The 15273-nt window shown below is 42.2% G+C and overlaps 1 protein-coding gene and 1 long non-coding RNA gene across 6 annotated transcripts in view; both read right to left on the bottom strand.

Annotated features, from left to right (window-relative positions):
• Positions 1-15273, bottom strand: part of LOC138761575 (partitioning defective 3 homolog B-like) — a 1428627-nt gene that overhangs the window by 421870 nt on the left and 991484 nt on the right. For all 5 annotated transcript variants that reach the window (XM_069933904.1, XM_069933905.1, XM_069933906.1 and 2 more), the window contains one exon: positions 8821-8916. In XM_069933904.1, the coding sequence (XP_069790005.1) occupies positions 8821-8916 (96 nt within the window). The remainder of the gene's footprint in view (positions 1-8820; positions 8917-15273) is intronic.
• On the bottom strand, positions 7244-8173 carry LOC138761577 (uncharacterized). Its single transcript, XR_011356378.1, has 2 exons — positions 7964-8173; positions 7244-7883 (listed from the first exon to the last, which is right to left on the bottom strand). It is a non-coding gene; the product is annotated as an uncharacterized lncRNA (long non-coding RNA).

Raw genomic sequence — 15273 nt, 5'->3', positions numbered from 1 at the left:
TTTACCCACTTCCTAGGTGGGTTGGTGGTGTGAAAGGGGCAGAGAAGTCATTCCTACCTTCACTTCTTGCTGCTGGCAAACTGGCTGGACTTGTTTCCCACATTATAGGAGTGACCGACCACACTTTACAAGTACTTAATTGGCTGTAAAACTCTTTTGGACATCTTGACATTGATGTTGCACAGCACCAATCTATTTTGGCATGTATTTTATCTGCAATTCAGCCATGTCAGAACTGTCGAGGCAATGTAAGTAAACTCAAGAAGTTCTAATCACCGCATGCGATCAAAATCACGTCACGCTAAAATACCACGTTTCTCCCAGTTTCAGATTCAACCAAAAATAAGCATTGTTGCTGTAAATTGATAAATTGAGATTTCAATCATGTATAAAAACACATGATTTTAAAGTAGTGAAATCTCGTTAGAATGCGATTCGTTAATCTGCGGAATCGCTTATAGCGCGGGTGTCTGTGGACCCCAAACATTGATTTTAGGAGCCAGGCTAACAGGGGGTAACAGCCACAAACTCAAAAATGGACTCTAATGACTCATTTACAAGATGTGTCTGTTAATATGTGGAGTTTAAAGGTCTTGTTATAAGGTTTGAGTCACAGTTTTCTGTTCTCCTGCTTCCTGAATCATGATATGTATACATCTGTTCCGCAACTCGGCTGTATGAGATCTTGGACCCCAACCCCAACTACAATGTTCTAATGAGGTCTTACTGTACATGACTTCAATACTGAATCTCAGATTGCAAGTTCGGTTCCAGAAACCTGCTGTGCTCTTCCTATTTATGGTCTCAACTCACTTCATGAATTTTGGGTCTGCACTCATTTCTGACTTCTGATTAAGGCCCAGACTAATGTGAAGTAATCTTGACAAGCTGCAGAGGGGAGTTAGCTGGGCTCTTTATGACAATGCCTTGCCTGTTAAAAGAGCCTTCTACATGACGATGAGAGACCCAAAGCAAGCTCTGCATGCAGATGATACAAAGGTTCAAGGTGTTGTGGGTAGTTTAGAAGATTGTCGTAGGTTACAACAGGATATACACAGGATGCAGAGATGGCTGGAGAAGTGGTAGGTAGTGTTCAATCTGGATAAATGTGAAGCAATATAAGATTGAACTTGAAGGCAGAGTACAGTTCATCATTAATGTCAGGATTCTTAACAGTGTGGAGGAAGAGAGAGATCTTGGGGTCCAGGTCCACAGATTCCTAAAGGTTGGCTTGCAAGTGGTTAAGAAGGCAAATGGTGTGTTGGACTTCATTAGTCAGGAGACCGAGTTCAAGAGTCGTTAGGTAATGTTGCAGCTCTATAAAAGTGGTTAGATCGCACGTGGAGTATTGTTTTCAGTTCTGGTCAGCCCATTATAGGAAAAATGGAGATTATAGGAAACTCACACTCACAGACACACAAACTCACCCCCACACACAGGCAAATTCACACTCACACACAAACTCACTCACACACAAACTCACACAAACTAACACACGCACAGACACAAACACACACTCACAGATACACACAAACACAATCACGTGCACAGAGGGCAGAGGATATTTACCAGGATGTAGCCTAGATTGGAGAACATGTCACTACAAGCAAGATTTTCAGAACTTGGACTTTTCTCTTTGAAACAATGAAGCATAAGAGGTGCCTTTATTAAGATGAAATTATGAGGGGCTCAGATCGAGTGGACAACCAGCACCTTTATCGAAAAGTGACAATATCAAATATGAGAGGACACCTGTTTAAAATGAGAAGAGGAGAGTTTAGGGGAGATGTCAGAGGTAAGAATTTTACACAGACTGGTCGGTGCCTGGAATGCATTGCTGAGGGTGGTGGTGGAGGGTGTTAAAAGAGGGACATTCAAAAGTCCCTCTTGGCACATGGATGTGAGTAAAATAGAGGGTTATGGGTCTGATGGAGTCGGTTTACATCAGTCGGCACCACATCATGGGCTGAAGGGCCTGTACTATGCTGCAATGTTCAAGGAAGAACATCCAGCTAGGCCACATGCCATCTCAGTGAATATATTTTAGACATTAGAAACATTCAATCATTTAAAACAACGGGTTTGAGATTGGACAAATTTCAAATTGCATTTATGTGATAAGGGTTGGCGGTAGCTAGAAAATGTATAGTGGTCACTTGGTAGAATGATGTTGAAATGAATATACAACTATGGCATAACGAGTTACAATCGTGTATTTATTTAAAGAAGATAACTTATAATTTGTGAAATAATTACCCTTTCTTTGTTAAAATGTGGACTTTATATTTGAAATGTATGGGTTTAGATATAAAGTAAATGTTTTTTTTTGTGATGTAAAAGGTTGGCACACCAAGCAACAACAATTAAATACCCTATATAATTGTTTTTCAGCTCCGACGGGGGTGGGGGGGGGGGGGGTTGTAGGGAATTAGCGCTTTTTTTGTTAGATTATTTTGTATGTATGTATTTTGCAAAATTTATAAATAAAATTTTCAAGTAAAAAAGTATTAAAGCATTAAAAAATTAAAATAAAATATCCTTCAGCAATTCAACAAAATGAGCCAATGGTTGCAAAGTCACTTGCAGCCCTCCTTTCCATTGAAACTAACACTGATGCTCTCCCTGCACTACTTTCAGCCTGGTCCAGGATAGCTATGATACGTGCACAGGTACCCCCACAAATTATTGGGGGGGGGGGTATGGAGGGGGAAGTTGGGGGAATGGAATTCTATGGTAACTTTAAGCTCCTATGTTAGACTCCAAGAGGACTCTACTGTCGAAACACTACACATTCACAGGGAGAAGACAATAGTTGAAACTTTAGTGAAATGTGGACCATTGCTGGATTTGTAGAGTTCCATACCATATACAACAATTTGATTAGATTGCTCTTTCTTAGATCAATCCCCTTAAGTTAAATTTACTCAAAGGAAAAGCTATGGCCTTAGTGCCTGATGGTCCAGAGTAGGAAATGACATTGACTGAGTGGTTTTATTCAAAGGAGCTAGGTAGAGTCATAGAGTTTTACAGCAAGGAAATAGCTAACCATGTTGTCCACCCAAGCTGGTCCCATTTGTCTGCATTTGGGCCAAATCTCTCTAAACCTTTCCTATCCATGTACCCACCTAGATATCTTTTAAACATGATAATTGACCCTGCCTCTACCAATTCCTCTGGAAGCTTCTTCCATGTACCACAGAATCATAGAACACTACAGCTCATAAATGAGTCCTTCACCTCCTCAAGTTTGTGCCAAAATATTATTCTGCCTAGTTCCACTGACCTGCACCCTCCAAACCCCTCCCATCCATGTACCTATACAAATTTTTATGACATGCTGAAAGTGAGCCTGCACTCACTATTTCAGCTGGCAGCTCGTTCCATACTCCCACCACTCTGCGTGAAGATGTTCCCCCCCAACAATGTTCCCCCTAAATGTCTCACCTTATCCCGGGACTTCCAGTTCTTATCTCACCTAACCTCAGTGGAAACAGCCTCCTTGCATTAACTCTGCAAAATCCCTGTCTGTTGGCCTGTGCTCCTACCCCTGCTCTTTCTCCCCAGCCTTTTTATACAAGCACCTGTCTGGTTTTTTTGCTCATACCTTGAAGAAGGGCTCAGCCCCAAAACATTGGTTGTACATCTTTACCTCCTATGGACCCTGCAAGACTTTCTGAGTTCATCTACCATTTTTATGTTTGTACTACAATCTATGGACTTTCATTTCACTCTAGCTCATAATTTTGTATTCCTCTATCAAATTTCCCCTCATTCTTCTATGTTCCAAACATAAACTCCCAATCTTTCCCTGTAGCTCAGTGCCTCACCATCCTCTGTGTGAAAAATATGTTTCTCAGGTCCCTTTTAAATCTTCCCCTGTGACTTTTGTTACTACTGTTCAACTAGTATGATCTTTCTGTAGAAACTCCAATCTTAATGCCAATGCCATACCTCTCACTGTAAATCTGTGCCTCCGGTTATAGACTCCCCTAACATGGGAAAAAGATCTGGCTATTTACCTTATTTTAAACCTCCACAAGATCTCCCCCGCCATCTCCTGCCCTTCAGGGAGAAAAGTTCCAGTCTCTCCTTACAATTCAAGCCCAACAGTCTGATAACATCCTTGTGAATCTTTTCTGCACCTTTTCAAACTTAATGATATCTTTCCTCTCGCTGGGCGACCAGAACTGCACACAATATTCTGAGCGAGGTCTCACCAACTTACTGCACTGTTGTAAAATGACCTCCCTCTCCTTCCTCAGAACCCCGCCGACTCTAGAGGCATAACAAACTTCTACTCTGGGCCAACTGGCTCCAAAGAAACCAACGTACAGGTGGAGAAAAAAAAGACCAATTTTGGGTGAGCTCATCTCTTTCTCTAAAGAAAAGAATTTGGATTGTGAATAAGATGCACATCCACTTGCCATATCTTCTGAGTGAATTACCTTCATGAAAAGAAATCGGGATGTGGCATTTTGGGGGCAAAGTGACCTGAGAGGATATGTTATGTAAGTTGTGCCAGCCTCTGTTCTCCCATCTCATTATATCTGTGAATTCTGTTACTGCTGTTCCATTGGCGGGACCCCTCTGAAGAAACTCCACCCTCATGGCTGAGCTAGAGGCTAGATTAATGACAGAGCAGACAGCTCTGCACCACATCAGGGACTTGTCAGTCTTTGCTGTGCTGAGTGCCCTCAGCTGCTTCTTGGTATCACAGATACTAATCTTAATAGTGGATTCTGGCTTCAGAGGTGGTTGGGATCCGAGAAGAAGACAGATGGCGGCAGGGTTAGAGTAGTGGTTATCACAGCGCTATTACTGTGCCAGCAACCCAGGTTCTATCTGCTGCTGGCTGTAAGGAGTTTTCTACGTTCTCCCCGTGACCAGTGTGGATTTCCTTTGGGTGCTCTGGTTTCCTCTCACCCTCCAAAAACATACGGGCTGCACAGGTTTCAGGGGTGAAAGGGCCTTAAGTCACTAAACTGAAATGAAAATTTTTTAAAAATATGGACCATCACCTTTGGCTGTTTATGTTTATCGACATGGCTACCGAAAAAGAGTGGACACCTTTATTTTAAATGCTATCCAGACAAGTCAACCTTTACTTAAGTACAGCACGTAGAGCAAAATATAACAGAACAGACAAAAAAAAAAGTTCAGTAGAATAGCACAAGTGGAGCATTATTTTACTCGAGACACCCATTCAATAGGCTGGTAACAGCAGGGAAGAAACTGCCCTTGAGTTTGGTGGTGAATGTCTTCAAACTCATGTATCGTCTACCTGATTGGGTGGGGGGGGGGGGTGGGGGTTTTGAGAGTGTGTGACTGGGGCTGGATGCCCCAGTTTCTAGTTGCCAATGCCTTCTCTGTGGTACTTGTGTGCTGATCTCTACCAACGTCAATGCTTCTTCACCAAATCCAATTGTATGTGACAGGGTTGTGAACTTCAATCAATGGCTTGCTATTATAGGCAGAACGAGGGGGCTTAACCGTCAATTTAGATAATAATGTATCCTAAAATGCTTCAATCATTAAATAATTTGAGTGGTCATGGGTGTAAATCAATGTATAATGACTTCTGGCTGAGGAATTGGAAGCAATATGTAAACAGTGGAACACCTCATTGCTTGATTTTTCATGGCAGATGAATTCTACCAACTTTTCCTTATTCTTTTGTGCCTCAAATCAGGGTTCACACACATGCTGATTGTCTCTATCCTTCAAAGTATCATTTTGTATCCTGCTTCTCGGGGAACCATGAAATGTTGTTGCATTCTCCTACTTTGCTGAACATGCTCCAAAAATACTTTGTTGACTGTGAAGTGATTTGGGAGCTTCCTGTGGGGGCCTGGAAGGTGCTATCCAAATGCAAATCAGTCCCGAATTTGCAAATTGAGTCCATCTTGCAGATGACAATCTGTTCATTATGTAAATTACAAGAGGTGCTCCTTAAAAATATCCAAGCTGTGAATCTACAACCTGCCTCGTGTTTCCCGCACAAGGGCTGGTTTCAGAATCAAGTTGCACTCGTCATGTCTGGCATGCTGTGAATTAGACACAAGTTTATCAACTGTAGGCCCTTTCAGATAGGGCAAAAGTCCAAATGTAAAGACAGAGAACCTCCACCAAAACCTGTAAGCACTTACCTCTCTGAATGTGCAGCGGCCGCCTCCAAGCCATGTTATCCAACCCCTCTCAGAGTGGGATAATCGGCGGAGCACTGCGCTCCGTTGATCCATCTGAATGTGCAGCCGCACTAACGACTCCGTCAGCCCGCGACCCAACTCCCCGCTGCCCAACAGCCCCCTGCCCTGCTACCTGACAATCCTGACAGCCCCTGCGGCGGTTGGTGGGGGATGTCAGGGGCAGGGGTGGCCGTCAGGGCAGGGGAGGTCTGCGGGAGCCGTCGGGGCAGGGGCGGTCAGCAGGGGACGTCAGAGGGCGTCTGGTGTGGGCTGTGACAACCCCGCTGGCAGCTTTGGCACCTCACTGGGAGCTTCGGTCTTCAGGGCCGCTCTTTGCGACTTAAAACGCAGCAAAGCAATGGCGGTCTTCCCGATTCGTAATCCCCCACACAGCTGGAACTGTTCTGGGAAACACAGAGTGGTTCCAGCTGCGTGGGGGATTATGGGTAGGGAAGACGACCATGGCTATGCCACATATTTATGATGGGTGGCGCTGTGGCACCAGTTGCCCCGCCTCCATCAGATCCAAAGGGCTTATGAATGGGATGCTGGAGCAGCCTTTTAAGGTTGCTGTCTGAAAGGTTAGTTCTTAGTTTTCCATCCATTCCTGTGGCCGGCCTCAAGGTGGAGGCCTGACATGAACTGGTCTTGTGATTATTCACCCACCACAAAGCAGATAAACTTCAAATTTTACAAGTTATAAAACCGTCTTTTTTTCGGCACTAAAGGACCATAATAGTTGAGGTAAATTGTCTTGGACAATTAATATAAAATAATGTCTGCAATACTGATCGAAATATTTAAGTGAAAAGATGTATGTTCTATTTGGAGGCTAACTAATCTACCTTCAGTTACTCTGGTGAAAATTCAGGCATAGTTAACAATATATTCACAGATTATTATATTAAAAATGAGATAATTTGTTACCAAAAATGTAAGTACTCAATACATATGCACTGAATTCTTACTTGCTGTAGATAAACAGTTAAGACACACCAATTCCAACAGCATAAGTTAAATTAATCCAGAACAGAGATAATAAACAACAGATAGACACATTTAAGGTCTCTCACTTTACATATTTATTATTGAATATTAATTTTCTGTATTGCATTGTCAGCTTGTTTACATTTCTCTCTTTTGTATGCACATCTTTTCTCAAGAACAGTTTGTTTTTGCGACTACCGATTAGACATTCTGCCTGGCTCGCAGGAAATAGATTCTCAGGGTTGTACATGTTGAAGGTGCCTTGCCGTTCGGCTTGGGCACCTCTGATAATAAACCTGAACTTTGAAATAAAGATTCACTGATACAGTTAGTGCAAGAAGAAAAAGTGACTTTTCAATTGTGCAAACAGATCTTTTTTTTGTGGTCCTGGTGTAATTAGGTGGTAAAGAATGGTTCAAGATAGCCTTTGCATAAAATCTGTCCTTGAACTAGAGGTGCTGGACTTCAGGCTTCTGTACCTCTGTCTGAAACTAGCAGCGAGAACAGGTTGTGAGCAGGGTGATGGGTGTCCTTCATGATATTGGCTGGCTTCTTGAGGCAGAGACAGCTCCTCACATTGATTTCTTCAGTGAATGGGATATCGGAGCCTGTGATGGACTTGGTTATGTTGGCAACTTTCTACGTTCCTGGGCATTTGAATGATCAAATTGGGTTGTGACGCAACAAACCAGCATACCTTTCACAGTACATCTGTTGAAATGCGAGAGAGTAAGTAATGACCTGCCAAATCTCCTCAGACTTCTTAGAAAATAGAGGGGCTTCACGGTTACCTCAATGTGTGGCTCCAGGATGGGTGGATCCAAGGAACTCAAAGGAACTAATCCTCTTCATTGCTGTCCCAACAATGAAACAAGTGCATGATATTGTGGCCTCCCCTTATACGCTCCTTGGTCTTGTTGACATTGAGATGTTGGTTGTTCTGGTGCATCCTCTATTCTGACTCATCATTTTCCATTATTCAGCCAACAATGGTGGTGTCATCAGTGAATGTGTAGACTGTGTAGGAGCCAAACTTGGCTATGCAGTCACGAGTGTTGAACACCCTTGAGATATCCATGTTGATAGTCAGCATGGGGGTGGGGGGTGGGGTGGTTATGCAGCTGATCCACACTGATTGGGAACTGCCGATGAGCAAGTCAAGGATCCATATGCAGAGGGGCAAAGAGAAGTCCTAGATACCTTCACTTGATTATAGTTTGCTGATATGATGGTGTAAACGCCAAGCTGTAGTTAATGAAGAACAGCCTGACGTAGGTGTTCCTGTGTATCAGATGAGGTGAGATGATATGAGAGTTTATTGTCATACACAAAAGTACAATGTACAGATGCGGGACATTCTGTACATTGTACTTTGTGTATGAAAACCTCTCATATCATCTCTTTTAAAAAAAATTAATCTGATAAAATATCATTAACAAACACTGAATTATGACAAAGGTTACAAAAGGTGCATGTATGGTAGTGAGCTTCCAAACAGGAAATAATTTTTCTTGTTTAAAAATCTGATAAGAAATGTAGACACATTTTTACATAAAACACCCAAGGTTGAATTGTTGCTCGTGGCTGGCTAACATTTCTCTGGTGCTTTTTTTAATAAACAGTGCAAATCTTTGCATAACTATCATACCTGTCCCGCTCTTCTTTCATTCTCTCCAGCTCCTCTTCGTTCAGGGCATCACTTTTTTGCTTGGCTTTCCCTTTGTCTTCTTTCTTCTTCCCAAACCTATTGAGAGATAAAAGGGAACAAAAAATACCATTTTCAAAACGCCATAAGCCCAGAGACACTTGAGTTGACTTTGCAGCATCTAGTTTAGTTTTATTTATAGTCTTGTCATTTGCTAACATCACCTTTTTTGACTTGGTGTGGACTCATGTGGATTCAATGGTGTCATTGTTCTGCAACTTCATTTGTCTGCTGAGCAATGGTCGTCAGATCGGGGTGGGAGGGGTGGTCAGGAATCAAATCTTTAAGTCTGATCCTACCCTTCCTTTAAAACCACATCTGTATGTTTCCAAAATAGCTTAAAAAGATAGAATGAAGGGGAAGAAATGGAATATTTGTTTGTCAATTTACACTAGGTAGACGGTTCATAAGCCTGCAGCTTAACAGGTCAACTCCAATATATAAATGCAGCTATATGAAGTAGATGGACAAGAGCCAAATTACAGAATTGGAAAAGAGACGAAAATTAGGACAAGGCATGGACAGCATAAAGGTCCTGCTGAGAGATTCGTTCTGAAGCCTGATGGGTGAAGGAACAGTCCTTCAGCATGTTGGTGCACGAAGGAGTATCCGAGATGTGACGGCTCTTTTAGTATGTTGGCTTCCTTTCTGAGGCAGCAGGAAATATCAGTGGAGTCCGTGGTTTGCGAGGTGTTCTGAGCTGCGTTCACCGCCTTTTGTAACTTCCTCCGATCTTGAGCAGAGCATCTTCCATCCCCCTCTGTACCCCTGTTGATGAGGTCATAGGAGACTTGCTGAACTTTCTAAGGAAGTAGATTGACATGCTTTCTTGACTATGGTCGCTCACAGTCCCTGCCTTGGCCTTGACTGAAGCTTTCCAACTAAGTGGAGGATATACTTTAGAAATAGAAATGGTCAAACTGTCCCTCAAACCATCTCTACCGTTCAATAGAGCATGGAAACAGGCTCATTAGCCCAACTCGCCCACGCTGACCAAAATGTCGCACCCACGCTAGTTTCACCTGCCTGTGTTTGGCCCATATCACTCTAAACCCATCCAGTCCATGTATCTGACCAATAGATAATCTCAAAGCTTGTCCCCTTTCCTGTCTTTGGTAGTGGAACAGAAATGAAAATTTGATTACCATAACTAATATATTCAAGTTTAAATTTACTATCACACATACTGAAGTACATGAGAAAGTCCATTCTGCGAGGAGTCCAGCAAGTCAACCCTTACAGAGCACAGCAGTGAAAATACAAAGCACAGAGAGCAGTGAGAGGTCATTTGGGACAGAGTAAAGGCAACATCATTTTATGAGTAGGACATTCATTCAGGAGTCAGATAACGATGGGAAAGAAACAGTCCTTGAATCTGGTGGTGCATAATCTTACATAATACATGTATTTTAGGAACTTTCTCCAAAGTGTTTTCCTAGAATGTGTTCATATAAACCCATTTATCCATTCAGCTGTGCGATTGGAGCCAATATCCCTGACCGGAAAGCCCTGCAAAAGGGAGTGGACACAGCCCAAGACATCACAAGCAAAACCCTCCCACCATCGAGAACATCAACAGGGAATGCTGCTATTGGAGAGCAGCAGCAATCATCAAGGATTAACACCACCCAGTACACGCTCTGTTCTTGCTGCTACCGTCAAGAAAGAGGTATAGCTGCTACAAGACTCGAACCACCAGGTTCAGGAACAGCTTCTACCCCTCCACTATCAGACTCCTCAACAACAAACTCAATCAGGGATTCACTTAAGGACTCTTAATTTTGCACTTTATTGCTTTTTTTCTCTCTGTATTGCACAGTTAGTTTGTTTACATTTCTTTATTTGTTTACATGTATATATATATATCCTGATTACAGTTTTATGCACTACCTTTAAGTGGTAATTCTGCTTCGCCCACAGGAAAAAGAATCTCAGGGTTGTATGTGATGTCACGTATGTACTCTGATAAAAAATCTGAAATCATTTCTATCTCGGTCTGACATGCATGCAATCTTATGCTTTGGTATGGGTTCATTGGCACAGGGAACAATGTCATCATACTTTGGTCCAGAATCAGTATAGTAATTGGTAGTGCCAACATCAGCCATGACGGAAACCAACTAATTCAGGACTGCTCCTCTGGAAATGATCTGGGAAACCTCATAATTTTCTGGCCCAAACCAGAATGCACAGCTCATTTAACTCTACGTCCAGGAATCATTAACTATTTGACTTCGGGAGAATTTTGGATAACATAAAGTTAAAATACATTTTTGAAATTTGGAATACATCTTTTAGTTCATGATTAACATGCTTTTACTGTCACCTTGGCAGAGGAAGGCAAAACAAGGACCACTGGGACACTTAATGCATCAGTATATTAATTAACTCTAATATAAACTTCTAATGAGTCCACCATTGAAGCTGTTACTCTTGACAATCTGTGACCGTGAAATGAAATGTGTGAAGCGGTGGAAAGAAGAAACAATGTGAATTGAAGGGCACAATTCCTATAGGATTATGAGGACATGCAGCTCTACAAATCTCTGGTGAGACCACACTTAAATATTGTGCTCTGTTCTGGTCACCTCATTATAGGAAGGACGTGAAAGCTATGGAGAGGAGATGTATGTTGCCCAGATTGGAAAAGATGTCTTATGAAGCAAGGTTAGCAGAGCTGGGGCTTTTCTCTTTGGAGCAAAGAAGGATGAGAGGTAACTTGATAGAGGTCTACAAGATCATGAGAGGCATAGATAAGGAAGACAGTCAGCATCTTTTTTTACCCAGGACGGGAGTGGCAAACACTTGAGGATATATGCACAAAGTGAAGGGAAGGGAGTTTAGGGGAGACATCAGGGGTAAGATTTTTTTACACAGAGAGTTGTGGGTGCCTGGAATGCATTGCCAAGGGTGGTGATAGAGGCTGGAACAATAGGGCATTTAAGAGACATTTAGACAGGCGCATGGATGTAAGAAAAATGGAGGGTAATGAGGTAAGGAGTGTTTAGCTTTTTTTGGTAGATATGTGTCGGCACCACACTGTGGGTCGAAGGGCCTGTACTGTGCTTCTATGACCTATAGACACTAGGGGTCATATTTGGATAGTTCATTGACAGTAGATGGTTGAAGCTGAGAAAATGTTTCTAAAGGGAGGCACAGTTATCATTGCTGTTAGTGCAACACTGTTACTGCAGCAGTAGCCAGGGTTCGAACCCAGCGCTGTCTGTAAGGAGTTTGTATGTTCTCCCAGCATCTGTGTGGTTTTCCTCCAGATGCTCCGGTTTCCTCCCATGCCACAATGACGTGCGGGGTTAGTGGGTGAATGGGCCACATGGGGATAATTTGACAGCGCGGACTCATCGGTCATTAACTTAGCAGTATCTCTAAAATTAAAAAAAAGTACACGGGACTCTGGCTTGTTAAATAGAGCTATTAAAAGAACAAAGAAGTCATCAGGAACTTCTATAAAATACTTGTTCAGCCACACTGGGTTATCTCATCCAACATTTTAGGCATGATGTAAAGGTCTTAAAGTGGGTGCAGAAGAAATTTACTAAAATAATTCTAGTGAAGTGGGACTTTGGTTAAGCAGATAGACTGTTGAAGCTGTAGTTCTCTTTGGAACAGAAGAAACTGTGAAGGGAATTTCAAATCATGAAGAGTAAATGGACTAGGTGGAAAAATAGTTCAACACAGACTGGATGGGCAAAAGGGCCATTTTCTGTGCTGTAGTGTTCTTTGGTTCTATGAAAAATAATAATCTGCAGAGTTATGAGGAGAGGGCAGGGAATTGGAACAACTTGATGGCTCTTGTATGATCTCCTTCTATACTGTAACCATTCTATGATGGCAGCTTAATAAGCTTAACAACTTCCAAGCAATTGTATTAGTGAAAATACTGACTCGTACTAAAAGCCCATTTAAAAACTGAGGTCTGAACAGGGAACCAGTTGAAGATCTGTCTTGATACCAGATATAATTTAGTCATGTGAAGCACCTTAATGCAGGCGCATGAACCATGGTATTTCACAGAGACACAATAAGAAAGAGTGCTTAATGATAAGGAACAGTTTGTCCTGTGCTTTGCTCTGAACAACACAGTGGAAGATCTATTAGAATCATTTAATTTGCTGCAGAATTATTGTATATGGGCCTCATTCACGTTCTCTTGAGCATTCTTACATTGAGTTTTAATATAATGACCATTGTTGGAGATGGTGAGGTAAAAGACAATTGCACTGCTATGTTTAAAATGAAAGCCATCTTTCATGCTACATTTTGATAAGTGTAGGACATTGCTGGAGGTGTCAGTGGATGACTCGCATTTACAGATGATAAGAATTATCACCAGCCTCTGTGGCAGGTTTGGCTGACTGAATGCTCAGGCAGACGATATCGTGGAGCCCAAAATCCCTCGACTTGGCGCAGCTGCTGTACAGTACAACTCTGATTACCTGAAATTCTCCTGCAAGTCCCCAACAGCCCACAGCTGACATGTCAAAGCTGCAAAGGTTTGACATGACAGCACCTGACCAGAGCCGATTATCCAAAATTAGTTATCCGGAAGTGACATTTGTTGGGCTCCAAAAAATTTTTTTTGGACTGTTGAGGATTTCAGAAAAATCAGAAATCCTCATTTATCCGAAAAATTTCAAAGCTAAAATGCTATCATTTTGCCTTCAAAAAATTTTGGATAAGTGAGATATCCGAAATAATCAGAAATCCTTAGTTATCCAAAATGGTTTCAGAGCCGAACTGATGTCACAGGTTGAAAAAAAAACACATTTTTGGAATTTTATAAAAACCTCCAGTGTTGGATTTATCTTATTTTGTTCAGGTTGTTTTTTTGGTGAGAATTAAACATTATTTCTTGCTTTAAAAAGCCTTCCCTTGTTGTTTGTTGTTATTTAAACACTGTTATAAGTGAGTTGCTGTTGCGACTGGGCTGCTTCTTTAAAAAATGACCAGTTCTCTGAAAATATAGTTTATCCGAAATAGGCCCGGTCCCGACCATTTCGGATAATTGGAGTTGGCCATTAACAAAATTCACTTCAGCAGATCTGTCAACATCTGTGAAATTTCAGCCAAAAATCTCTTTAGCCAGACCTCCATTTGCAATGTTTGCAAACACAGCATGATGTGGGTGGATGACTAAAATGAAATCAACAACTGCCTTTGTTGTTATAAAGTGTTGGATAATATTTCTCCCTTGAATTCAAGGGAAACTAATTGCAAATGAAGATGCAGGTGTGTTTGATCGCTGGTACTCATGCCTCCAATGAGACCTGTATTATGGAGGCATGCTGCAGATGAGGTTCACAAATGAAGTATGCCATTAAAAGAACCGCCTCACCACCCTCATCTCTTCCTTTCCCCTCGTCCTGGTAGGCTTTTCCCTTAGAGTTGATCTCCAGATCCCTTGTTGAAATGGTCACTCAATGTATCGCAAACCCTTCATCAAGGCTTGAGGGGTGCAATCACATTTACAAGAGAGAAGGAAACAGATTATCCATCCAGAGCTAAGGCACTTTGTGTGCTGTGTGGACTCCTCTATATCAGTGAGACCAAACACTGATTGGGGCACTGCTTTGCAGAACACTTGTGCTCTGAGTGCAGGTCCAAACTTGAGCTTCCTGTCACCTACCATTTTGACTCCCCTAATTATGTTGAGTTCGCAATCACCACATATGAAAAGAGCCACAGAACACAGAAACAGGCCCTTCAGCCCATCTAGTCTGTGCTGAACCAATACTCTGCATAGTCCCACTGACCTGCACTCAAACCATAGCCCTCTATAGCCCTCCCATCCATGTACCTGTCCAAATTCTTCTTAAGTATCCAAATTGAGCCCGCATTCACCACCTCAGGTGGCAGCTCATTCTATACACCCACCACTCTCTGAGTGAAGAAGTTCTCCCTCATGTTGCCCCCAAACACCTCCCCTTTAACCCTCAACCCATGTCCTCCAGTTCTTGTCTCACCTAACCTCAGTGGCAAAAGCCTGCTTGCATTCCCTCTATCTAGACCCATCATAATTTTATTTACCTCTATCAAATCCTCCCCTCGTTCTTCCATGCTCCAGGGAATAAAGTTCTGACCTTTTTAAACTATCCCTGGAACTCAGTTCCTCGAGGCTCGTCAACATCCTTGTGAATGGGATACTCCTTTCACCTGTGCACGTGTGCAACCTGATACAGTGTGTGCGCTCTTCACACAATGCAACCCTATCACACTTTCCCATCTGCTTTCAGTAACAAATCCAACGTCCGCTCAGAACAACAAATCAAGCTGAATTAATTGAATGAACAGATGTAAAACGGGGAACATTTCTTAAAAGTTTGGCTTATAAGAAATGGCACTTCTCAATGATGAAAAAAAAAAATCCGCATTTTCAAT

This window comes from Narcine bancroftii, chromosome 4, assembly GCF_036971445.1.
Source record: "Narcine bancroftii isolate sNarBan1 chromosome 4, sNarBan1.hap1, whole genome shotgun sequence".
Classification (NCBI taxonomy): Eukaryota; Metazoa; Chordata; class Chondrichthyes; order Torpediniformes; family Narcinidae; genus Narcine; species Narcine bancroftii.
The sequence above is the reverse complement of the archived record's forward strand: the minus strand, read 5'-3'. Positions and strand labels throughout refer to the sequence as shown.